This window comes from Panicum virgatum, chromosome 6N (assembly GCF_016808335.1).
Source record: "Panicum virgatum strain AP13 chromosome 6N, P.virgatum_v5, whole genome shotgun sequence".
NCBI lineage: Eukaryota > Viridiplantae > Streptophyta > Magnoliopsida > Poales > Poaceae > Panicum > Panicum virgatum.
This window is the reverse complement of record NC_053150.1, coordinates 26,762,607-26,790,003: the sequence shown is the minus strand read 5'-3', so window position 1 is coordinate 26,790,003 and position 27,397 is coordinate 26,762,607. Positions and strand designations below refer to the sequence as shown.

The 27,397-nt window shown below is 42.9% G+C and overlaps 1 protein-coding gene across 2 annotated transcripts; it reads right to left on the bottom strand.

The window, feature by feature from the left end:
• Positions 1-6,327: 6,327 nt before the first annotated feature.
• On the bottom strand, positions 6,328-12,855 carry LOC120678933 (probable galacturonosyltransferase 4). Of its 2 annotated transcripts, none has more exons than XM_039960391.1 (9): positions 12,677-12,855; positions 12,537-12,571; positions 12,392-12,433; positions 12,216-12,309; positions 11,880-12,064; positions 8,503-8,774; positions 8,031-8,388; positions 7,371-7,946; positions 6,328-6,820 (listed from the first exon to the last, which is right to left on the bottom strand). In XM_039960391.1, the coding sequence occupies exons 1-9, from the start codon at positions 12,852-12,854 to the stop codon at positions 6,545-6,547; spliced, it is 2,016 nt and encodes a 671-aa protein (XP_039816325.1). In that variant the 5' UTR covers position 12,855; the 3' UTR covers positions 6,328-6,544. The 2 variants fall into 2 exon arrangements, with proteins under 2 accessions (XP_039816325.1, XP_039816326.1); XM_039960392.1 differs by having other exon boundaries at positions 7,513-7,946.
• Positions 12,856-27,397: the final 14,542 nt, after the last annotated feature.

Sequence of the window (27,397 nt, the reverse complement as noted above, 5' to 3'; positions counted from 1 at the left end):
CTTTTATGCCATTTCGAGTGATTTTGGTGATCGAATGACAACACAATCAATGGGACTAATGGTTTTGTTAAGTGAACATTTCTAGATCCCAGGGATGAAGTAAAAAGTCCATGCAAAGCAAAATACGAAGAAAGAACTCAAAGAAACACTGAATTGGACGAGTTCTACTGAAATCAGTAGCACCGGAAGAACCGATGCCTACAGCATCGGTGCATCCGATGGTTGTCGGAAGATCCGACGCCCTGGCTTTGGCACAAGCCTGTGCGCCTCTGGAGATCAAGTGAAGAAAGAAGTGAATCACCGGATGAACCGACGGTGTCAAAAGAGGCATCGGTGCATTCAATGTACTATGTTCCAGTGACGTTGTCAACCGTGCAGCAGCCAAGCCTTCAGCACTGGTTGAACCGGTGGTGCGTCGGAACAATGCGTCGGAGCAACGACGTCATCAAGGGCAACGGCTACAAGATGATCAAGAGTCACCGGTTAAACCGACACCAAGACATCGGTTTAACCGATGGGTGCCAACTCAGCTACAGAAGCGTCAGAGAAGGCAACGGCTAGTTTTCAGCTTGTGAGTGACCGGTTAAACCGATGCTACCCAATGCAGAGGCATCAGTTCAACCGATGGTCGCCTGATTTCAGCTATCCATTGGAGCAATGGCTCTCTTGAGTTGGTGGCCTATATATACGCCTCACCCCGGCCATTTTGAGTTTGCTGGAGTTGCTAGACATCCCACACACCCAAGAACACCTGCAAACCATACAAGAGCTTATTGATCATACCCTTAGGTTTTAGCACTAGTTTTGTAAAGTGTGAGTGTTAGAATAGCTCTTGAGTGAGTGAACAAGCAAGGTTGAGATCCTTGTGGCTGGTTCTAGAGTGAACCACATTTGTATTTCGGTGCGCCGGCCCCTTGGAGTAATTGGTGGCTCGCCGGCAAGTCAACGACCCTCCGGCTTGGTGTGGAGCGGCGTCGACAACTTTGTGCGGGGGAAGGAGACCCCTCCTTCGTGGGCAATCTCCCTTAGTGAAGATCGGGATCAAGGTGGCCGTGATTGTGTTCACGGAAGAGACTTGATTGCCGGGAAGCGATACTCTTCATGAGTGCTTCAACAACGTGGACGTAGGGGCGCCTTTGTGGCAAACCGAACCACAGAATATATCCTCGTGTCGAGAGTTCGTTTTCTCTCATCCCTCTCCTTCTAGCTTCCGCATTTCATATTACAACTTGTGTGCCTTTACTTTCTTAGTGTAGTATCTTGTTAGGATTGGCTATAGGTTGCCTAATTCTTTTGGGATGAGACTTTCACACTATGGTGAACCGTAGTTGCACATCTAGATAGCTTGTTTTAGTTTAAGTTTTGTGCAAACTAGTTGGAGCCATAGATTAAGGTTTTTAGAGTGCCCAATTCACCCCCTCCCCCTCTTAGGCTAGAGCACCCGATCTCTTTCAATTGGTATCAGAGCCGGGACTCACTTCTCTCACAAAGAAAGTCAATTCCATTGGCAAATTTGTGTTACCGGCTCATTAGATCGGTAGGCTTCACCGCCTAGTGAGTTAGCTCTTAGGGGGAAAGGATAGATCCTTTTAGACCCGCTCCATGGTTCGACGGCACGGGCTTCTAACGATGGAAGGTCTTAATGCAAGCCCATCTCCAAGCAACGGGACTAAACGTTTGGAGAGTTGTGAGTGAAAGTGTAAAAAATAATGGTCAATAAGAGAAGCAACATGATGTCACCGCTAAATGCATAATCTTGTCTTCTCTTAGTGACAATGTGTTCAATCGTGTTTTTTCTTGTGAAAATACTAAAAAGCTATGGAAGACTATCATTGAGAATCATGAGGGCACGGAGGATGTTGCCAATGAAAGATATCATGTTCTCATTGATAAGCTTAATAGTTTTAAGTAACTTTATGATGAGAATGCCGAATCAATGTACTCACGTTTGAACACTCTTGTGAATGAGATTAATTCCTTAGGTGTGAAGCAAATTGAAGATTTGAAACTCATTCGCAAGATCCTTTACTCACTCCGAAAGCCGGACTATGATTTGGTGACCATAATTCTATATGAGAAAGATCTCGACACAATGACACCAAATCAAGTCCTCAACAAGGTGATCGCCCATGAGCTATGCAATGACATCAAGACAAAAGCGTCATCTTCCTCACCAACACATAGTGCACTTGAATGCAAGCAACTCAAGAAGTTGAAAAAGATGACCATCAAAGGTAGCTCAAGTGATGAGGAAGAAGAGAATGCAAAAAACTCCTCAAGTGATGATAAAGAGCCAATGCACCCCAACCTCTACAAGCAAGTAAAGAAGATGAACAAATGCTTGAAGGAAATCAACTCAATAGGGTATATGGTCTTCCTCAAAGATGGGCCTCACCATCAACTTATGAAGGTTGAGAAGAAGTTCAAGAAGAACAAGCAAAAGAAGGAGAAGAAGCCCAAGCATGAATCATTTGCCATATTTGGTGAATGGGTTAGCGGTGGTGAAGAATCAAGTACAAGTTCAAGTGATGAATCAAACAAAAAATTCACCACCCGCATGGGATCATTATCCAACACTTGCTTTATGGCCAAAGGTATGGATAGCGATGTAAGTGATGATGACTCCGACTCTCCTTCAATTGATAAACTTCTTGACCTTGTTCATGAGCACCAAAAAGTCATTAAGAAGTAATCAAAAGAAATTAAAAACCTTAATGCTCTCAATGATCTAAATGTTTCTCTTGCTACAAATTTTGAAGATTTAATGTGAAAATTTAAATTACTTAGCAAGGAGCATGAAGAGCTCAAATTAAAATTTAAGAGCATTAATGATACTAATGACTTTTTGGAAATGAAGCAAACTATCCCTTTTGCAATTCAAATCTCTAGGGTAGATGCTTCAACTTCTTGCATTGATTTAATTAATGAATCTTGCTCTAACCAATGCAATGAGAATGTTGTTGTACAATCATGTGATGACCTCATTGCCAAGGAGACTGATGAGCTCAAGTAAGAAATAGAAAGGCTCATGAAGGACTTGTATAGATTGAATGGCAAAGGCATAGAGAGCAATGTCCAACATTCTCAAGATAACCGTGAAGACATGGTGAAGAAGCTTGAGAAGGGGTCCACCGTGACTTGCTCCAAGGGCCACAAAGAAGGCCACAAGTCCAACAAGTGTCCTCAACCAAAGAAGAAGCTTCCGGATGAGAAGAACAAGAAGAAGCTCACAATCAAGAGTTCTCTCATCTACACCAAGCCCTACCGGAGGAATAAAAGCAATAGCACCTCCTATGTGATCAAAAAGAAGACCAATGGCAAGGTGGTTGCTCACAAGGTTGGGAAGAAGGAAAGGAGTTGAAACCACTCCATTTGGGTGCCAAGGACATCATCACCAACTTGAAGGGGTCTCAAATGGTGTGGGTTCCAAAGGAGACTTAAAGCCAAGAACGACTTCGGGGGATTTGGAGGCTTAGCTTACAAGTTGAAATAAAGGTTCAAGCCAAAACAAGCTAAGCTCACAACTTAGACATTTGTTGCCCAAGTCCCCCATAAGGTAATGGTAGCTAGATTTTAATTTAAGCATCATGTACCTCCATTGATTTTGCTAGGTTGTTTGCATACATTGCATCTCCTAGTGTTATATATGGTGGGTTGCTTGTGTCATGACTCTAACCCATGAGCAACCTACATGGTTTGATAAGTATGTAGAAAGCTACACAAAGTTACCCTTCATGGTACATGGACCTCATGAGGTATGTATTTCATTTATGTACCATGAACACAAACTATAGGGTAAACTCCCCAAATTGTGTCAAAATCAATGTGCATACATTTGCTAGGTGATTCAAACACTAAATGCACACATTTAGAGGGAGTTCACTATATGGTTTGTGATTTTGAGACTAACATATTTCCAAATTTATCTTTTGTAGTCTCACGTGGAGTTAACACTCTAAGAGAATGTTATTCACGATCAATGTGAACAAACAACTCTATAAAAGTGATTAGATAAAAAATTGTGCTTTATGCATATTGAGCCATACTCTATTGAACTTAAATGCTCATATCTAAGTTCATAGGCTATGCGCTCATACATTTGCTTAACCTTGGTGTACCAAGTGCTCACCTCTTAAAGACTTTCAATTGGTTGCAAGTCACTTTCAAATTAGTACATGCAAGGTAAACAAAAACCCCCGGAGGTATGCAAGGTTCTAAATTCATTCAATTGGTATCTTTGTCAATTTCTTATCTTTTTTATTTTAGAGCTACCTCCGAGCATGATATGTTCTATAGCTTTCTAGTTATAACATCTAGTTGTGCACTTGATTTTCACAATTATCATTTTGTGCACATACTTATGGAAAGCTTAGCTCATGTCATGCTAGTTTCGTGATTTTATAATCCACCGTAGTAAATTTTCAATTGATATCATACAATTGGATCATAAGTCATGAAACAAACTCCCAAGGCTACTAATCTTCTCTTGAGCTATATTGTTTTGCAAGACCTTTTAGGTGCAAGACTTTTTAGGTGATTTGATTCCAAAGGGGGAGAGATGTGGATCAAAGCAAGGCATGTTCCCAACAAAGAGGGAGAAATGTTCCCAAGAAGAAAAAGTATATTCCAAAGGAGGAGAAATGCCAAGTGAATCAAGTCATGAGGGAGAAGTAGCGAGATAGGGGGAGGAACAAAAGGAGGAATCATGGTTTTAGGGGGAGGCCAAGCCGTCATTGGATGATGGTAAGCATCCAAGCAAGTGTAAGTGGTTCAATTTGTCAATTCTTTTAAATTTTATGCTTGTTTTGATTGTGTTGTCATCAATCACCAAAAAGGGGAGATTGAACGAACATGGCACCTTTTATGCCATTTCGAGTGATTTTGGTGATCGAATGACAACGCAATCAATGGGACTAATGGTTTTGTTAAGTGAACATTTCTAGATCCCAGGGGTAAAGTAAAAAGGCCATGCAAAGCAAAACACGAAGAAAGAACTCAAAGAAACACTGAATTGGACGAGTTCTACTGAAATCAGTAGCACCGGAAGAACCGATGCCTACAGCATCGGTGCCTACAGCATCGGTGCATCCGATGGTTGTCGGAAGATCCGACGCCCTGTCTTTGCCACAAGCCTATGCGCCTCTGGAGATCAAGTGAAGAAAGAAGTGAAGCATCGGATGAACCGACGGTGTCAAGAGAGGCATAGGTGCATTCAACGTACTATGTTCCAGAGACGTTGTCAAGCATGCAGCAGCCAAGCCATCAGCACCAGTTGAACCGGTGGTGCGTCGGAACAATGCGTCGGAGCAATGATGTCATCAAGGTCAATGGCTACAAGATGATCAAGAGTCACCGGTTAAACCGACACCAAGGCATCGGTTTAACCGATGGGTGCCAACTCAGCTACAGAAGCGTCAGAGAAGCCAACGGCTAGTTTTCAGCTTGTGAGTGACCGATTGAACCGACGCTACCCGATGGTCGGCTGATTTCAGCTATCCATTGGAGCAACGGCTCTCTTGAGTTGGTAGCCTATATATACGCCTCACCCCGGCCATTTTGAGTTTGCTGGAGTTGCTGGACATCTCACACACACCCAAGAACACCTCCAAGCCATACAAGAGTTTATTGATCATATCCTTAAGTTTTAACACTAGCTTTGTAAAGTGTGAGTGCTAGAATAGCTCTTGAGTGAGTGAACATGCAAGGTTGAGATCCTTGTGGCTGGTTCTAGAGTGAACCACACTTATATTATGGTGTGCCGGCCCCTTAGAGCAATTGGTGGCTCGCCGGCAAGTCAACGACCCTCCGGCTTGGTGTGGAGCGGCATCGACAACTTTGTGCGGGGGACGGAGACCCATCCTTCGTGGTCAATCTCCCTTAGTGAAGATCGGGATCAAGGTGGCCGTGATTGTGTTCACGGAAGAGACTTAATTGCCGAAAAGCGATACTCTTCGTGAGTGCTTCAACAACGTGGACGTAGGAGCGCATTTGTGGCAAACCGAACCACAGAATATATCCTCGTGTCGAGAGTTCGCTTTCTCTCGTCCCTCTCCTTTTAACTTCCACATTTCATATTGCAACTTGTGTGCCTTTACTTTCTTAATTTAGTATCTTGCTAGGATTGACTATTGGTTGCAAAACTCTTTTAGGATGAGAGTTTTACACTAAGATGAACCGTAGTTGCAAATCTAGATAACTTATTTTAGTTTAAGTTTTGTGCAAACTAGTTGGAGCCATAAGTTAAGATTTTTAGAGTGCCTAATTCACCCCCTCCCCTTCTTAGGCTATAGCACCCGATCGCTTTCATCAGTACAGAATGGCGAGGTGTGCCACTAAATTTTTGTTTCTTGCTCTAAATCATGTACTTTCAAGCATTACAACTATATCTGCAATTATGAAGAGAGGTTAACAAGAAGCAATCTGATTAGCAACCAGAATCTATAGCACGAATTAAATGAATACTACGCTGACTAGACTACAGAGCACATCAGCAAAAAAACAAGCTATTGGTTATGTCAGATGGGATTGAAGGTGCAATCTTCCTTTATGGATTGATGTTGCATTCCCGCAGGAAAGGTTGGTCATAATCCAGATACTTCGACCAGTAGCTTCGGAACTTGGGCAGGCCAATCTCTAGCCAGGGCTTCATGTTGCCATTGTAATGTATGACTGCGGCACGTTCAATGTCTCTGCTGTTTACATGGGGGTTGTAACCTAGACCAAGAACATGCCAGGACCGGCTGAGGGGGAATGTCTTGTTCCAGAATGTGATCAAACCTGGAGGGAGGGTGCCAAGTTTCCATAGCGATCTGTCTTGATTCTGCAGTTAAATATGATGCACCATGTATGTTGATCAGATTAAATTATTCAGTACCAATCATAGTCTTTACACATGACAAAGTGAACAAAACAGACTGAATTCAAAGGCATTTGAATTATTAAAAGCTATAAAGTAAATTTTCTATCTTTTTCAGAGATCACTGCTATTTTTTTTGAATGTTTCTGTATATGTATTTTTCTACAGAATATGTAAGCTAAGATGTTTCGTTAATTATAATTTTTGCCTAATGTAAGCTGAAAACTGAATATGGAAGTTAAATAAAAATATGCAATGTTGAATAAATTCCTTTCCTAGGGCCACAGTATAAATAATACTTTGCAGATGATTTAGTTCAAAGTGTTGTTGGCATTTCCAGTGCATCCTTTCTAGGTATAGCTTCAGAGTCCTACTCGCTACTGAGTGTCAGTACAGACAAAACCCTACTACACACATGCAACAGAAGTAGATTTGATTTTCATACATGTGTAAAACATCAAAAATAAACTTTAATAAATAAACCAGTGTGAAACGAAGGTTGTGAGCATCTTACAAGCTTCTGCCATGAGTGATAAATTTGGGTTATGTTCTGCCTTTTCCATTCAGCCAGATCAAACACATTCATCCCAAAAGCCCAACCACAAGCATGGGGGTCAAAATTCTTGGCAATAACAGGATTTGAGAAATTGAGGTACCGATCGAAGCGATGGAAGCTCTCTCCACAAGTCTCAACAGCACCATTTACCTTCCCCTTCATATTGATTGACCAGAGGCCAGTCAGATCCTTCTTTACTACTATATCATCATCAAGAAAGACCATCTTGTCAAGCTTTGGATAAATCTCAGGTAAGTAAAATCGCAAATGATTAAGGATTGACAAATATTTTGGATTTCGGTATTTCAAATTTGAATCTGGGTTTGCACGATTTGTTCCAAAGTAGTAATCAATCATGGACTGAGACCCAAGTTGTTTGAGCACTGGACTGTAGCTGTCATTTAGCCATGTAAACTCCCCAATGTTCTGTACTTCAATTGTTGCCTTTCCAGGAGGATTAGAAAGGAACCACATTCTCATTGGAGCATAATTCAGTCTGTCAGTTACTATGTGGAAGACATGATCTGAAGGATGCTGCAAACAAATAATTCCATTAAGAATGATGCAAGCTATCTTTCAAATTTTAAACTCATATATTGAAGCATTCAACATACATACCTTGGCATTTAACACTGTCGAATTAACAACAACTGCTGTTGCTAGTATATTATCAGAGAACAAGGCATAATGATACAGCTTTGGGTTAGTGAGTTTATGTTGGTTTGGCAACTGCTGCCGATCAGGATCCAATGAGAAGTATTCGTTAGCTAGCCTCAGGGGGAGGCAGTGAAGACCTTTAGGAAGGGTTTTAGCTGCAAGTTGTGTCAGAAAAACAGCCTGCTTCTTGTGTGCATGCAGCTGCTCCTCTGCTGAGTGAAGCATAGCTCGAAGCTTTTTGACAACAATAGAACAATCATCCTGCATCTGTCTGCCCTTAATCAGCATCTGCTCCAGTGCTTTAACCTTCTCATTCGCACTGAACAAGTATAGGAAAATGTTCCATAATTATTGCATGCAACTGATTTCTATGCACGGCATGAAACGGAAGCTATAATTTGAAGCGAATGGACTGAACTGGTGAGAGACTTACTTCTTTGGTAGATCAGTGTCCTTAGATGCATCACCAAGCACCTTTTGGACTTCTCGTATCCTCTGCCTTAAGTCTTTTAGGTACTGGGAATTTGCTCTAATGGATCCAAGGCCAACGTAGACTTTTGCCTTGATTAACTGATCCTTGATATTCCGGATCCGCATATCAGGCAAAACAAAGCTTTTAGTTTTACCATCTGTTCTAGCTGTTAGGGAGTTCTCCGCAACAACCTTGGCAGATGTATGTTTAGGCATAGTCTCCAATAAACTTTCCTGTCAGAGGTCATGAGACAAAGATGAAACCATGTAACAAACATAACTGCAACACATAAGGTCCATGAAGAACAATTAAATTAACTTTCTCCAAAATAGAAGAATCAAGTTCGGCAAAAACATTAGGAGTATGTGATTTCCAGAAATGGATGAATATTTCACGACATAAATGTATTGAACCCCATTTGGTCAGAAATTGCATCTATTATATGTTGGATTAAACTTTAGGAAATATTAAGATGACGTTCTATAATGAAATCCCATATTAAGAGTTGATTTAACAAATTGGAAGGAAGGAAAGGATATTGGAGGTCCAAGCAAAACTTGGCAGGTAATGTAAGCATGTGAAACAAAATAGGCCCTGAAACCAAATCAGTAAGATTCCAGAACTTTCATATATATATGCCTTATCAGTATCCTGAAGAAAATGAGCAACATACTGAGCCAAACACGTGCCATTGCTGTTGACGAGCAACACAAGCAATACCTATAACTGACAACTGTATGAGAATGACCACAACAGCTACGACTCCAACTGCTAGCAGTAATTGACATTGTAAAATGATTAATGTAAACTTGCTTCATTAAGACCCACAGATCAACTAAGGGCTATGTATTCACCCTAAGGTTCTCCATGACAGCATTTTGCAGATATTAAACTCCCAAAGCAAGTGAGCCACTTAATACTTTACATCAGAATTTTATCGGATAAGATTATTCATGGTATTCCTCATTTCATAGATTGGCAATTGATACTACAATTTGACCTATTATCCCAAGAAAATGAAAGATATCACAACCCTCCAGCGGCCAGAATGTTTGTTATGGCAAGTGGGCCGGCCATGGGCCTAGGCCCACGAATACTGTAGCGCGTGAACAGTGCCGCGAATGGGGTTAGTTGGTTTGTTAGGAAAGAGATAAGTTAGATGGATTTAGTTAGGATATTTGCTTAAGGGTCAAGTCAGTCGTCTCTATAAAAGAGACCCTATTGTATCAATGAAAGGCAAGCAAGAAGAACCCTAAAAGTAGTCAGAGCCTCCAGAGGGAGGGCGACGAACATGTTCTTCGTGCTATCCCTAGTTACTCCATAACATTTGGTATTCAGAGCCTTAGATCCTGCGACCCCTGCCATCACCAATTTTTCCCCCCTGCGCATTAGATTGATTTCACTCCAAAAAAAAAATCCCACCCAATCCCACCCCAGATTACATTTGTTCGCCCATCTCTTGCCGATCATGGGTGAACCCATCACCAGAGCTGACCTTCAAGCCGGGGTTGACAAGATCCTCGCTGCGATCGAGTCCGTCATCGCATCCATCTCGACGTCACCCACGACGACGGCACCCGCGACAGCTGCACCAGCATCAGCGCAATCTCAGGCGCCTACACCACTTCCTGCATCGGCACGTTCACCGGTGACGGAGACAGCGTTGGCTACATCTGCATTTGCAGCAGCAACATCCTCTACCTCGACTTCGGCCCCAACGATTGCGGCAGCAACATCATCCATCACCTCGATGGCCGCAGCACCTTCACCGCCGACCACCTCGTCAGTAGCACCAACGCCGCAGCCGGCCCAGCCACCGACGACACCAGCTGCGCCGCCCGCCGTCGTCGATCCGCTCGTGGGAGGGGATCAGCAGACCCTGCCCGTCAAGGATCCATCGCCGCCAGCCTGTCGCCACCTGTCGAGGCCTTCCTTGTCGGCGCGGATCCTCGGTGGCGGCATCTCCGCCCGTCGCGGATCCAGTTACCCCATCCGTTGCGGCGTCCGTCATCCGTCACGGCGGATCCATCACCGTCCTCGCACCTCCGTACGGGGCCGCCCGCCCGTCGTCCGCGCGCGCCTCCGCCCATCCGCGGCCGCCCGTGCGTCCGCACACGGCTCCGCCCGTCCACGGCCGTCCGTCCACCTGCTGCCGCCCATCGACGGCTCTTCATCGCCCATCGCGGCCTGTTGTCGCGGCTCTCCGCCGCCTCGTCCGCTCGTCCTGCTCCTGCGACTAGGATTGGAGCACCTGCTGCCCCACCGCCGTCTTCGCCGCCCCCGCAGCCACCAGTGGCGCCACGCTTCGCCGGCGTCTCCTCCCACGCCGCAGCCTCCGACGACACCAGCTGCGCCGCCGGCGCCTTCTCCGCCTGCACCGATGGCGCCCACGCCGTCAGCACCGGCCCCATCTTCACCGGGGCCCCCCGCCGGTGATGCCACTGCCGTTGCCCACGCCACCGTCGCCTCCACAGATGGCGCAATTTTCGGCAAGAACTGCGGCAGCCAGCTTATCTGTTCTGGCAACCAAAGGAAGGCCTGTGCTGGGCTGCCTTTGTTCAGTTGGCTGCCGTGGGCAGGTCCGGTGGGTGGCTGGTGGGCTGCTCCATCCGTCATTTTTCAGCCCATTTGAAGCCAATAGCCAAGCTGTTATTTTCCGAGGGATTCAGAAGGACCAATGTGTTCCCTGTTGCGCTCAGGTTCAGTCAAGATGTCAAAGTCAAAGGCATAATCGGGTGCCCAGGTCTGTTGCTCTGAGCATTGCCACAGCTCGAGGACAAGCTGTCTTCGAGGGGTGGTGAAGTGTTATGGCAAGTGTGCCGGCCATGGGCCTAGGCCACGAATACTGTAGCGCGTGAACAGTGCCGCGAATGGGTTAGTTGGTTTGTTAGGAAAGAGATAAGTTAGATGGATTTAGTTAGGATATTTGCTTAAGGGTCAAGTCAGTCGTCTCTATAAAAGAGACCCTATTGTATCAATGAAAGGCAAGCAAGAAGAACCCTAAAAGTAGTCAGAGCCTCCAGAGGGAGGGCGACGAACAGGTTCTTCGTGCTATCCCTAGTTACTCCATAACAATGTTCTTAACTTCTTATCCCAACCAGGAAGGTACTGGCCATCAAGGGGTTAGGTGCAATAAGTGCAGAAAGGCTTCGCCTGCCAACCAATTTCAAAGCTAGATCTTCTTAACTGATTAACTCTAATAATGCAATTTTCGAATTCCAGCTTGCATCCTGAAGCTAGATGACAAACCATGGTCCCAAATCTCAGAAAACTAATACTCAGGTGACAACTCAAACTAAAATTTGATAGGATGCACAGAAAGCTTAAAAACTACCAACCTCTGAAGATGATTGCTGCTGTGATCCGGTGGTTTTCACCTGCTTTTCTGAGACGGCACTTGCCAAGCCACCATCCTGTGCCTCCCGCCTCGTCACTTGCCCGATCACTTCCATGCCATCAGCAGCAGCCGTGACTTCAGAGAGCACGCGGCTCTTGTGCTCCCCTGCCTTCCTCGATGGCAATTCTACAGACAGTTTGTGTGCAAAGATCTCAGAAGTCAGAACACAAAAAGTCAACAACAACAACGCAAATCTCTACGAAAGACTTTCTGCGAATCTGGGAACCTACAAACACAAGATGCAATGCAATGAAACAAACGGAAGAGTTACCCACACCTTGGCCCTCAGATTCAGTCGATTCTTTCGACAACCCACCCAGTTCCTCCGAGAATACGACGCTGACAGGTTCTTTCAAAGAGCTCACAGTTTCCTGCATCCAAAGCAAAGGGAAATCTATAATAACTCGTCACCCTGGTCAAGAAAAATACCCAAAAAAGGGAGCGAAAATTTACCAGAGGAAGCGCATTCAGCTTGTCTGTCTTGACGCCACGGCCCTAGCACACCATTCAGCCCGAAAAGAAACACGTCAAAACCCCAAAGAAAATCCACATAGAATCCCAAATCCACCGACCAAAAACAAAACGAAAACACACTCACCTGATTCATTATTTCTCCGGGGAAATCCCGCGTTTCTGGAAAAAAAAAAAAGAAGGCAGCAAAATCCGTAAGAGCGCCAATGCCAACAAAAGACGGCCTCAAATCTCGAAACAAATCACGCCGGGGGATAGCGCGCTTACGGATGGGGTTGAGCGCCGCCGGGAGGCGGCTGGTGTAGAGCGCGAGGGGGGAGAGCATCGTGAGGGCGAGGAGCAGGAGCACCGACCTCCTCCTCGGCCTCACCATCTTGGAGTTTTGGTTTTCTTCGATGTGTTTTGTCTGGGTTTTCGCTTCCCCTTTCTGCAAACATTCCTCCATGGGCATGTCTAGCAGTGGCGAGTTTTGTATTTCGGTCCCCAAACTAAGTTTTTATTTGCACCCTGATCATGGCTTTAGAATTTCGGTCAGCTGGAGTAAAGGTTCGTGTGATGCTACGCGCACATAATATTTAGATAAAACAAAATATTTTAAAAAAAATATGACAAGAAAATGATAAAGATATTGTCTAAATTATAAATGTCAATAGCAAAATACATATCAAAGATCATGGAAAGAAAGTATTTTCAACATGACAAATATCTCAACCTTCTAATACAAATTTCTATGAATCACCTAAATAGAGAATGCTACAATAATTCATGCTCTTCCATTTGTGAGACTAATGTAGCGTCTAAGATAATCTTGTAGAACTTCAGGTGTGTTACTGTCGTACTGATTTTCCTTATATGTCAATAGGTGTATTAAGAAGCGCTTCTTCAGTTCATAGCCATCTTGCACAAACATTATATCGATAGTTGTATAAAAAACAATTAGGACCCATGTATTCAATATATTCGGGCAACTAATGATGGTGTTTGTTAGATCGCCTAATGGAGTGCGATCACTGCACGTTTCGAATGTATCCATTTGCGATAGTCAAACTGTTCAGTGAAAAAGGATGAATTATATCGCAGGAGCGATTTAGCAGCAACAACAAAATCTGGGCTATAACAAGCCTTCAAACTATTTCAATCCGATGGTATATACTAATCTGGGTTGCAACAAGCTAAATGGGCCTCTCCAATTATCTCTCTCATCCTTGGCCCCGCTTCCACTCTTCCCATCTGTTTCACTCCACTTCCCTCCATCTCTAAATCGATTCAATCTCCACCCCAAACCCTAACCCTACTCTACCCTACCCCACCACCATTGCCTGCCCACATCGACCTCAACTCCTCCTCCGAAGCGCGGCACGGCCGCACCTGCGAGAACCCCCGCCCTTCGCTCACCACTCCCCTCTCCTCTGAAGCCCTGCGGCGGTCAAGCGCGGAGGCTCGGGCTCGTCTACTCCACGGACGAGTTCCTTACAATCTCTCCCTTTTTGCTCCCCCTTTTTGGCACAATCAAACCAAGTATAAATTTTGCAAAACTTGACAAATTGAACCACTTACACTTGCTTGGATGCTTACAATCATCCAATATTGACTTGGCATCCCCCTAAATCCATCATCCCCCTTTGTTTCTCCCCATTTTCTTTTTCTTTTCTCCCCCTTTGGAATCAAAGTTGCTCTCCTTTGGAAGATACTCATTTTCACCTTGCTTTGATCCAAACTTCTCCCCCTTTGGAATCAAATCACCTAAAAAGGCTTGGCAAATAAAAATAACTGAAAGGGAAAAGTTAGTAGCCTAGGGAGTTAGTTCCACGAATTATTATCCAATGGCATGATATCAACGAAGATATCAATTGAGCAATTATTAAGGTGGATCACAAAATCATGAAACTAGCATGACATGAGCTAAGCTTTCCATAAAGTATGTGCATAAAATGATAATGTGAAAATCATGTGCACAACTAGACATTTAAAAGAGAAAACTTAGATCATATCATGCACGGAGGTAGCTCTAAAATAACAAAGAATTGACAAAGATACCAAATTAAGGAGTTTTAGACCATGCATACCTTCGGGGGAATTGTTACCTTTCATGTACCAATTTGAAAGTGACTTGTCATGATATCAATTGAAATTGAATACCAATTGAAAGTCCTTGAAGTAGAGAAAACTTGGTACACCAAGATGAGCAAATACATGAGCACATAACCTAAGAACTTAGATATGGAATTTTAGTTCAATAGACCATGGCTCAATACGAGACTACAAAAGATAAGCTTGTAAACATGTTAGTCTCAAAATCACAAACCATAGGATGAACTCTCCCTAAATATGTGCATTTAGTGTTTGAATCACTAGTCAAATGTATGCATATTGTTTATGATAACAATGGAAAGTTTACCATATAGCTTGTGTTCATGGTACACAAATGAAATACATACCTTATGAAGTCCATGTACCATGAAGAGTAATCTTGTGTAGCTTTCTACACATTTATCAAACCATGTAGGTTGCTCATGGGTTAGAATCATGACACAAGCAACCCACCATATATAACACTAGGTGATGCAATGCAAACAACCTCGCAGGGCAATGGAGCTACATGATGATTGAATTGAAATCTAGCTATCATTATCTTATGGGAGACTTGGGCAACAAATGTCCAAGATGTGAGCTTGGTTTCTTTAGCTTGAATCCTTCATCTTCTAGTTAGCCAAGCCTCCAAATCCCCAGAAGTCGTTCTTGGGCTTCAAGTCTCCTTTGGAACCCACACCATTTGAGGCCCCTTCATATTTGTGATGACATCCTTGGGCACCCAAATGGAGTGATTCCAACTCCTTTCTTGCTTCCCAACCTTGTGAGCAACCACCTTGCCATTGGTTTTTTTCTTGATCATATAGGTAGTGCTATTGCTTTTGTCCTCCGGTTGGGCTTGGTGTAGATGAGAAAACTCTTGATTGTGAGCTTCTTCTTGTTCTTCTTATCCGAAATCTTCTTATTTGGTTGAGAACACTTGTTGGACTTATGGCCTTTATGATGGCACTTTGAGCAAGTCACGGTGGACCCCTTCTCAAGCTTCTTCATCATGTCATCACGGTTATCTTGAGAAGGTTGGACATTGCTTTTCATGCCTTTGCCCTTCAATCTAGCCAAGTCCTTCATGAGCTTTTGTACTTCTTGCTTGAGTTCATCATTCTCCTTGGCAATGAGATCATTACATGATTCTACAACAATATTCTCATAGCATTTCTCATTGCAAGGGTTAGATTTATCATTTAAATCAAAACAAGAAGTTAAAGCAACATTAGTGTCATTAGTGTCATTAATGCTCTCAATTTTCAACTTCAGCTCTTCATACTCTTCGCTAAGCAATTTAAATTTGTATAACAAGTTTTCATAATTTGTAGTGAAAATAGCATTAAGATCATTAAGAGTATTAAGATTTTCAATTTCATTTAACTGCTTCATAATTACTTTTTGGTGCACATGAACAAGTTCAAGAAGTTCTTCATATGAAGGAGAATCGGAGTCATCATCACTTACATCGTTTTCCATACCTTGGGCCATAAAGCTTGTGTGTGATGATGATCCCATGTTGGTGCGGGTGGTGAATTTCTTATTTGATTCATCACTTGAGCTTGCGCTTGATTCTTCACCACCACTAACCCATTCATCAAAAATAGCAAATGATTCATGTTGAGGCTTCTTCTCCTTCTTTACTTTCTTCTTCTTGAATCTCCTCTCAACCTTCATTTGTTGGTGATGAGGCCCATCTTTGAGGAAGACCATATACACCATTGAGTTTATTTTTTGCAAGCATTTGTTCATCTTCTTGATTTGCTTGCAGAGGTTGGGGTCCATTGGCTCTTTTTCATCATTTGAGGAGCTTTGGCATGCTTCCTCTTCACTTGAGCTACCTTTGATGGCCATCTTCTTCAACTTCTTGACTTGCTTGCATGCAAGTGCGCTATGTGTTGATGAAGAAGATGGTGCTCTTGGCTTGATGTCATGGCGTAGCTCATGGGCGATCACCTTTGTTAAGAACATGATTTGGTGTCAATGTATTTAGCTCCTTCTCATAAAGCACGGTGACCACCAAATCATATTCTGGCCTCCGTAGTGAGAGAAGGATCTTGCGAATGAGTTCCATATTATCGATTTTCTTCACACCTAAAGAATTGATCTCATTCACAAGAACATTTAACCGTGAGTACATAGATTCGGCATTCTCATGATCAAGTTGCTTGAAGCTATTGAGTTTATCTATGAGAACATGGTATTTTTTTCTCCGACATCTTTTGTGCCCTCATGGATCTCACAAATAGTTTTTCCATAATTTTTTAGTATTTTCACAATCAAACACATGGTTAAACACATTTTCACAAAGAGAGCTTAAAATTGCACATTTTTCAATGGCATCATATTGTTTCTCTTGTTGACTATTGTTTTTAGTTCCTTCACTTGTTACCCTCCAAACATTTAGGCCCTTTGCTTGGAGGTGGGATTGTATTAAAATCTTCCATCGTTGGAAGCCTGTGCCATCGAAACGTGGAGGGAGTCCTAATGAATCCATCCCTTCCCCAAAGAGCTAACTCACTAGGCGGTGAAGCCTAACCGATCAAGTGAGCCGGTAAACACAAATTGCCTATAGAATTGGTTTCCTTTGTGAGAGGTGTGAGTCCCAGTTCTGATACTAATTGAAAGTGATCGGACCGCACTCTATCCTAAGAGGGGGAGGGGGTGAATTAGGCAATTTAAAACTTAAACCTATGGCTCCAACTAAATTGCACAATATTAAACTAAAACATGATATCTAGATGTGCAACTATGGTTGTTCTAGTGTGAAAATTCCTATCCCAAAAGAGTTTAGCAACCTATAACCTTTTCTATCAAAAGACTACTCTATGAAAGTAAAGGTATACAAGAAATGCTAGTATGAAATGTGGAAGCTTAAAGAGAGGGATAGGAGAAACTAAACTCTTGACGCGGGTGTTTATCTCGTGGTTTGGTTAGCCACAAAGGCACACCTACATCCACATTGTTGAAGCACTCACTAAGAGTACTGCTTCTCGGAAATCAAGTCTCTTCCGCGGACTCAACCACGGTCACTCACAGCTCTTCAGTAGCCATTAGCCTTCTGACAGCTGACGTGGCTATCACCGGTTAGACCGGTGCCTTATCTTCGGTTCATCCGGTGCAGCTTCTCTCCCTTGCATCTGTCAAGGAATTGCACCGGTTCCTTGCTCCGGTGACCACCGGTGTAACCGGTGCTGAAGAACTTCTCCACGGCTGCTTGACATGCTCTCAGATGCATGACATGGTGCTTGCACCGGTGCATCTGGTGCCACTTGACTTGTTGGCACCAGCACCGCATATTGCTCCGGTGCCCTAGCACCAGTCATCCGGACCCTAACGGATAGACCGGCGCTGGGTCACCGATTCAACCGGTGCAACTGCTTCTTGCAGAACTCATCCAATTTAGTGTTTCTTTCAGTTCTTTCTTCGTGTTTTTTTTGCTTGGCCTTTTTGCTTCATTCCTGGGATCTATTAAAGTTCACTTGACAAACTCATTAGTCCCATTGATTGCGTTGTTACTCAATCACCAAAATCACAAAACAATGGCTTAAATGTGCCATTTTCCTTACAATCTCCCCCTTTTTGGCACAATCAAAGCAAGTATAAATTTTGCAAAAATTGACAAATTCAACCACTTACACTTGCTTGGATGCTTACCATCATCAAATGTTGACTTGGCCTCCCCCTAAATCCATCATCCCCCTTTGTTTCTCCCCATTTTCTTTTTCTTTTCTCCCCCTTTGGAATCAAAGTTGCTCCCCCTTTGGAAGATACTCATTTTCACCTTGCTTTGATCCAAACTTCTTCCCCTTTCGAATCAAATCACCTAAAAAGACTTGGCAAACAAAAATAGCTCAAAGGGAAAAGTTAGTAGCTTAGGGAGTTAGTTCCATGAATTATGATCCAAGAGCATGATATCAATGAAGATATCAATTGAGCAATTACTAAGATGAATCACAAAATCACGAAACTAGCCTGGCATGAGCTGAGCTTTCCACAAAGTATGTGCATAAAATGATAATGTGAAAATTATGTGCACAACTAGACATTTAAAAGAGAAAGCTTAGATCATATCATGTACGGAGGTAGCTCTAAAATAACAAAGAATTGACAAAGATACCAAATTAAGAAGTTTTAGACCATGCATACCTCCGGGGGAATTGTTACCTTGCATGTACCAATTTGAAAGTGACTTGTCATGATATCAATTGAAATTGAATACCAATTGAAAGTCTTTGAAGTAGAGGACACTTGGTACACCGAGATGAGCAAATACATGAGCACATAGCCTATGAACTTAGATATGGAATTTTAGTTCAATAGACCATGGCTCAATACGAGACTACAAAAAATAAGCTTGTAAATATGTTAGTCTCAAAATCATAAATCATAGGATGAACTCCCCCTAAATATGTACATTTAGTATTTGAATCACTAGTCAAATGTATGCACATTCTTTATGACAATAATGGGAAGTTTACCCTATAGCTTGTGTTCATGGTACACAAATGAAATACATACCTTATGAAGTCCATGTACCATGAAAAGTAATCTTGTGTAGCTTTCTACACACTTATCAAACCATGTAGGTTGCTCATGGGTTAGAATCATGACACAATCAACTCACCATATATAACACTAGGTGATGCAATGCAAACAACCTAGCAAGGCAATGGAGCTACATGATGATTGAATTGAAATCTAGCTATCATTACCTTATGAGGGGCTTGGGCAACAAATGTCCAAGATGTGAGCTAGTCTTCTTTAGCTTGAACCCTTCATCTTCTAGTTAGCCAAGCCTCCATATCCCCCGAAGCCGTTCTCGGGCTTCAAGTCTCCTTTGGAACCCACACCATTTGAGGCCCCTTCATATTTGTGATGACATCCTTGGGCACCCAAATAGAGTGATTCCAACTCTTTTCTTGCTTCCCAACCTTGTGAGCAACCACCTTGCCATTGGTTTTCTTCTTGATCATATAGATAGTGCTATTGCTTTTGTTCCTCCGGTTTGGCTTTTTTTGAGTTTCTTTGAGTTCTTTCTTCGTGTTTTGCTTTGCTTGGCCTTTTTGCTTCATCACTGGGATCTATTAAAGTTTACTTGACAAACTCATTAGTCCCATTGATTGCGTTGTTACTCAATCACCAAAATCACAAAATAATGGCCTAAAGGTGCCATTTTCCTTACAAGATGAATAGTGCCAGCGCTAGTTAACAGGATTTGGGTGATTTTTGTAAGGAGTTGTGGGAGATTTGAATTTTGAACGGGTGCACGTTGATTGAGCTGTTGTCGGTGGGGGTGGTGTCTCGATCGTGATTCCACCGGTAGAGCCACAGGGGCGACGATGATCTTATGTGTGACATTCCGAAAAATTCACTAAGTTAAATCACGCGCTAAAATTAATTTTTTTAAAAATTAATTTGCATTGTTGAGCTCAAATCTTTTCTAAACCCCTTGTCTCCCGAAACCTTTCCCGGCGATTCGCCATCCCGACACCCGCATCAGTCACCGTCTTTTTTTTTCCTGTTTCCCTCGTTTCTCGTGCGCGTCGCTTCTCGTCAGCGCCACGACCGGCTCGCGACCGCCGCCGCGAATCCCGCCGGCGCCCCTTCCTTCTTTTCCTCTTTTTCCTCCCTCTCTTCTTTTCCTTTTCTTTTTCTCTTTCCCTTTTCATTTTTCCTCTTTTCTTTTTCTCTCTCCTTCTCCTTTCTCCTTCCTTCTTCCTGCTCCACACGCGCGCTCTGCTCCCGGCCGTCCCCACGCGCTCCGCGTGCCCGGAAAGCTCACCGCGCCGCTCGCCCCTGCACAGCACCACCTCCTCGCTGCCCTAGCTGTCCCGTCGCCCTGTGGCCGCCTCGCCGCCACTCCACGACGCCGCGCTAAGCTCCAAAATGCCATCAATGGCCGCCGTACCCCCTCCTCCACCGCCTTACCCCACCTACAAATAGGCTTCTCGCACAGCTCCTCACCCCCACCGCCTCACCCGCCACAGTCGCGCCATCCCCTCGCTGCCTCTCCGTCCGAGGTGAGAGCGGGGATAGGTTCCCCCCACCACTGCGCCCCGCAGCGCCGCCGCCACAAACGCCGGCCGCAGCCCGCTGCCGTGGCGCCGCCTCCACGGGCCGCCTCCGCCCGCGGGCCCCTATGTTGACGTTCACTAACGCCCCCGATTTGTATACCGCAAGCGCACGGTTCGTGGTAGCTTTTCCCTTAGAGTATTCCCCCAAGGTTTATCAATCCGTGGATCGACAATGAACTTACTAGGGTTTTCCATCTAATCTAACGGATCTATCCTAACATGAAGCATTAATTGCATATAAAAGGTGAACCTTTGATAGATATGAGTGATGTACGAAGGTTGATCTCATCCAGGAACATCGGTAAGGATAAAGCATGACCGAAGGCATGACTAAACCTATCACACGCATTCTAGTTGTAGTTCTAGCTAAACGAGTAAGATCAACATGCATCTCATCCAAAGCCTCTTTAAATCAAAACCTCCAATCCGATCCCTCGATACCCAACCTACTCTGTGGAGACGGCCTGTCACGACGCCCCCCTTTTCAACGGGATACCCTGAAGCAAGTCGAACCCCCTTTGGGTAGATCCGATATGAACTCCAAGCCACCATAGCTACAAGAACACCCCATGCAATCTATCTCGAGAATAGATCTAGGAATAAGCGCACCCAAAGCAAGAACGAAATCGAAAGAGGAGAGACATGATCACATAATAGATTCGTTTGGATCGCCACCACCGCGTATACACCATTGACGACTCTAACTAGCTCATGAACTCCACCATGACACAACCACGCAGGGAGGCCATGGCGGCTAGGGATGGCCTAAGCCATCTCCTAAACAACTTCGAAGACTTGCGGCGGCCGTCGTCTCCCTCCGGTCTTGGCCCTAGGTTTTCGTCGAGTTCTGGTTGGATGGATGCTTCGAGTTGAATAAGGTGCGAGCTATTTATAAGCCGAGGAAGCCACCGGTCGAAGGGGAAGGCAAACCGCCTCAGAAAAGGGCTGGGCCGGCAGGCCCCATGGGCCTAGGCCGGCCGGCCTACCCCTTTTCGGGCTCGCCTCGGTCTCATTTTTGGCGTGTAGACTCCTCGCATCTTCTAGAGTTTCTGTCCTTCACGATTGCACCCCTTTGGACGTTGTTATCTTGGTGATATCTTCGAGGAAAGGATAGGATAGGGAATCCTTCCTTAAATCTTCATTTGCTTTGCTTAATCCCGAAGTATCTTGATCTCATCTTCGTGGGCTCGGTCCTTTGGGCTCTCTTGGAGGATGGATGTGCATGAATGTGCTTCGAATCAACATGGGCTTTGGTCCTTCCTTTGGGCTTTGGCCTTCATCTTTCTCCGTGTTAGCGCTCGATCACGGGCCTCATCATTTCATGCTCCAAAATAGGCCAAAAAACTGCAAAAACGAAGTTCCTCCAAAATATATGTGCATATGTGAAAATGACCAATAATTAGGCTGGGGTTAGGACGGTTAGTGATTTTGATATTGAATTCATGCCATTATCAAGGATAAACAAGGGATAAAATGGGTACTTAAGGAGCGCCAACATTCCCCCCATGCTTAAACCTTGCTCGTCCTCAAGTAAGTCCAGGAGCTTTGCTTATAAAGAAATCAGCGTTGCCCCTCAATGTCCTCTCTGCACTTAGTCATATATAACAAGACATATTGCTCTCTCAAGTATTTAGCATTTAAGTTCATGTTGTGACCGGCTACTTTTTCATTATGGAAGATAGACTAGCAATTAAAGAACAAGCCACAATAATAAATAAATGCAATGCTCTCAAACTTAAGCGAACTTCAAACCTTTACCTTGTTTCATCTTGAAGAGTTTTCAAAAGAATGCATATCAAACATAAGTGAGATTCTCTTGCAAAAGATCATGGAAATACTCATCTCATCAAGTCGCTCAAGAATACATTAGATTGTTTTCAACCTATTCTACTCATATATAAAAGTGGAATGCTTATGTGGAGCTTGGTAGGTAAAAACAATCCTAGCAAAACATTATACTTGAAATATTATCAAACTAAGAGAGAGATCTAATGGGATTACCGAGACTAGTCAAAAAGGCCATTGGAAAATAATGTTGGAGAGGGGGAAAGATGAAACACACACATTTAGATAGGTGGACATGTGCAAGTGGCAAATGGATGATCCCGAGACAAATGAAGTTCTCGTTATCGGATTGCACATGGTTGGAAGATTTGAGTATGGAATAATTCTTCAAAGTAACTTGGAAAATTAATGAAACCAAAAAGAACTAAGGAGCATTTTATTCTTCTCTTTTTTTTCTTTTCTCCCCTTTTTTCATTTTTCATTTTTTTCTTTCTTTTTGCTCCTTAGAACTTTTGATAACACAGAATACTTACCCAGCCATCCCCCCATGCTTGAACGAATGCTCGTCCTCGAGTATGAATAGTGGGAGAACCAACTAGCTAGGGTAAGTATCTCAAATTCACCTTCTTCGTAAAACCGCTTGAAGGTGTGTTCCAGGATCAAAACCTTTCCCTCCCGCATACTGTCACTACACGAGGATAATCGGTAACGAACAACAAGAACACGATAGTTGATGTACTCTAGGTAAACCATGCAAGAGCAAAGCAAACCCAAAGCCAAGTCGCGATTCTATTAGGCATCAAAGTATCTCTGGGGAGCCTTGTCTCCCAAAACTTTTCTTTATATGGTGCCCTTGATTCTTTTGATTCCGTCGAAATGATAATCCATACTCAAATTGGGTTGTGGTCAAGGAGGTAATCACAAAAAGATATTTTTGGTTTAGGGTGGATATCCAGCGAGGTTTGTAAAATTCCCGAAGTAGAAACTCACAATGCATGGATAAATAGGCTAGCAAAAAGGAGGTTACACAAAAAAAACGGAATGACCAGCTTCTTAGTCTCATACCAAAGAAATCAATCTTAATCCAACTCATCAAAATATAAGTTTGCAATCTAAAGGTTTCATCATGAAAGAATATGCTTCTATGGGCTTTGGTAGGTAGAACTTTGCAAGAGATTCACAAATGTAGATAGCATAGGAATTAAGTTTTCAAATTAAACAACACAAGGTATAAGGTCATCGATAGACTTAAATCAAAGAGCAACATATAATATGTGGGTTTAGAATTTAGTCATTTAACCTCCACAAATAAAAGAGCTGGTATTTAATCATTTTAATTCCATTTAATTGAGAGCAAATGGTCAAGTCATATATAACATAGCGTAGGTAAAACAAAGCAGCAACTTTCATCATTTTTCCATAAGCATAAGGCATTGCCAAAATGTATCATTGTGGTGAGCTCAAAGTGATGGTGATCGTACACTTATTGAAAACAAAAACGAAACTAGGTTGTCCTCCTAGAAGCCATGTGATAGGTTGAGAGATATATACAAAGGTTGCATCTATGGTTGAAGGCATATATGTACAAGCATTTAGAAAAAGAGAGAGTTGAGGAAGAATTACCGTCCTTCTCGATGCTCGTAATGAAGTGTAGCGTGGCCTCCCCCATACTTAAGCATTGTGCTAAGCATGGAAGAAGAATCATAAGCATCTTGTGGCAACTGTGATTATCTTACTCCATGAGATCTTTCTTCCTTGTCCACGAAATCCTCCCCCATGCTTAGCATGATGCTAGGCGTGGAAGGAGAAGATGGACCATCTTGAAATTCTTGAAGTCCTTCCCTCATGTGTATGAATATCATCTTCAATGTGTCTTCACTTTTGTTGCCTCAATTTCCATCAACTTCTTCTTGTACTAAGTCATGGTCCCAATCATTGCTTCACGTCGTCGTCGCCACCTTCAATTCCTTGTTGTCTCATTGCTGCCGCATCTTCACGAATTTTTCTTTCAATTTCCAGAACAGAACCTGTACTAAAACATTGCTCCATTGCGAAGTATACGAATCTTTCTTTCCAACGAGTCCTTCTTCGCCCAAAATTGATTCCGAACAAGAGAGTTATGTTCATTTTATCCAAGCGCTGTAATCTGTCCCGACAAATTTCAGAACGCGCAACGTCCAATGTTCTTGCCATATCTCATTGTACAGGTCTTCAAATTCATTGATCTTGAATGTGTTGGAATGGGAATTTGATGGACCTTCTGAATATCAACTTTTTGCTTCTTGTACAGCTCTGAACATGTTCTCAAATTGGTGAAAACAGCTGCATCCTTCTCGGGTTTCGACGATGTTGACGATCTTGATTGAAATTCTTTTGGTCTTGAACTCATGGGAGCGCTTCTTCATACCTGCAAAACATTTTAAACACACACTACCCCCGGGGTGACGGTCAGGAGTAGAAACAAATGCCAATAAATCTACCATTCCTAAGATCTCAATTTGTGGCAAAGTTAGCTTAGCGAAACTGGTGAGTGTACGTGTGTGCTAGTGTAAATGCAAATGAGAGGAAGGTATAGAAACAAAGACAATGTTTACACCTAGTTCTAAACACCATGTTTACAACTAGATTGCCGAACTTCTCCATAGCCACAAAGACTTATTTAACCAAGGTCAAAACACCATGTCTATCCCAAGATCAGAAGGCCTTCATAGCACAAGAAAAAATAAAGCGCATTGCAAAGCTTATAAACCAACCAAATGCAACCTCATAGCTTGGTAACTAAATGATGATGGTTTTCAATCATGTCTAAACACCATGTTTACACAAGATTGTAAAAAGGAAAATGCTCACGTGAAACATTAACATGGATATGAAAGCTTTCATCAATAAAGTTGAGACCAAGCTAGCAAAATGAGTGCATGAACAATGGAATGGATGCAAAGTGCAAATGCAAAGTTAGCAAAAACAAGTGTTAGCTGGGTTGAAAGGACCTTTCGATGTTGTTCCGCAGCTAGTTTATTCAAAAACAATTGCTAAGAGTGACAAAAAGCCTTCGCGACACTTCATAAGAAGTGAGGCTTTTGTCAATGAAAAAGGTTATTTATCGAAAAAGGGTCAAGCAACCGAGCTAACAAGGTTTTAGAAGTAGGTTTCTGGGTTTCCTATATTTTTGGCTTAAAATTAAAATTTTGAAGAGAGAGAGAGTGTTGGGTATAGAAATTCTATCTAAGGTGGTTTCAAAAAAAACTAGAGAGAAACAAAAGTTAGATTTTTTTGAATGAAAAACATACCCTATGGTTTTGGGATTGCTCTATGAGTGGTTTTCCTAAGGGTTTTAGGATCTCAAAAACGAGGCTAGTCAATGTTTTTTAGAAAATGTTTTTTTTAAATGCAACATGCAATGCAATGCAAGGGTGAGACGAACAACATGGTATGCAATGCAACACGGTGTGGGTGAACAAAATGATATGACATGATGAGGTGGTCTAAAACAAAACAAAAAGTTAGCCTAAGTTAACTAGCCACAAGTTTAGAATCAAAGGGTGGTGCAATGCTTCATAAATCTCTCTAAAAGGGACACAAAGAAAAAGACTCTAAACACTAATAGGCACACAAAAAGGTCTACAAGTTTCCCAAGATCAAATAACAAAGTGCTCCCTCAATAACATTTAGAATGAACAACATGAAGTTGTGGTTTTTGTTAGAGCAATGGTACAATGTTACTTGATATTCCGATTAAAGAGTGCAATGTAGACGGTCATATTTATATATAAAATAAAAGATCGGGTTGCCTCCCGCAAAGCGCTTCATTTAAAGTCATAGAGCTCGACTTTCTTACATACCTTCTCATTGATGCGAAGCCATGGTCCTTCATTCAAGAGGTGAAGGTGTTTCATGCAGCTCTTATTCCACTTCCCATGTTGGACATGATCAATCACGCTTAATGGAAAACTTGTCCAATCGTCTCTCACATCATGGTCACCTCCTTCTTTGTTGTCCTTCATCGCTACCTTTCTTTTCACGGATTTTCCTCTCTGTCCAGATTGGAAGTTGCACCAACCAATTGATCCAATGCAAGGTGCACGAAATCTTCTTTCCAACAAGTCTTCATTTACCCAAAACGCATTCCAATTGAGGGAGTTATGCCCCAATCTGCCTCGTGCTGATTTCAGCACGTGCATCTCCGATGTTTGAGACATAGCTCCTCCCGTGGGTTTTCAATTGTATCGATCATGGATGCATTGAACCGAGGACTTGATGGAGATCCTGAATATTCAACTTTCTTGCATTGCAAATCTCTAGACTTGTGCACAAAATTGATGAGGCTTAGCGACGTCCGTTCTTGAAACTTGAAGATGTTGATGATGGTGTTCAAAATTTTGGGCACGGTTTCCCTCCTCATCATTTGAGTTTCATGTCCTGCATGGTTAGTGAAATCCCGGGCTTCTCCCGACATGTGCTCTTTTAGGGTCATGAGCTTGACCAAGCGCAAAGCAAGATCGAGATTTGCAATTATTTGTAAACATATGCAACATAATCACATCCTCAATTAAATTTCATCAACAAGGCATGGTGTAATTAAATGCGGCATGTGTTTCTTGCATAGCGCGGAGCTCATTATTAGGCAAAGGTTCTTTAAGCATGAAATCAACCTTCTCAAGAAACTCTAGCCTATCATCATGAAAAGAACAAGGCATAGAATTTAAACTTTCATTCCGACTATCGGTTCGAGCATGAGATTTTTAAAGATTATCAACAAAACCAATAGAAGCTTGAGAATTCACTGTATACCTTAGCCTCGGAGCTTTTTCATACTCATTGGAGTCGTGGTGCTTTGTGCGAGATGTCATCTTGATGCACTATTCGTTGTCCGTTGTGATTTGCTTCTCACGTCTCCATGTGTTGAATGTTGCTCTCTTGTAATCCGTCGTGGTTTGTTTGCAACATCTTCATTTGTCTAAGGTCGACTGCTTGTGCCTTCATTTGTCAATGTCATTGGGGTTCTTCCTCTGCTCTAAGCCTCTGAATTTTATCATGTACGCTTGATGAAAAC

Bases quoted from the DNA above. Each gene is read 5' to 3' on its own strand.
- LOC120678933 (XM_039960391.1), bottom strand. From the start codon at position 12,854: ATGGAGGAATGTTTGCAGAAAGGGGAAGCGAAAACCCAGACAAAACAC. The intron at 12,434-12,536 runs GTGAGTGTGTTT...ATGGTGTGCTAG, and splicing joins CCGGAGAAATAATGAATCAG to GGCCGTGGCGTCAAGACAGA. The intron at 8,389-8,502 runs GTAAGTCTCTCA...ATACTTGTTCAG, and splicing joins GACACTGATCTACCAAAGAA to TGCGAATGAGAAGGTTAAAG.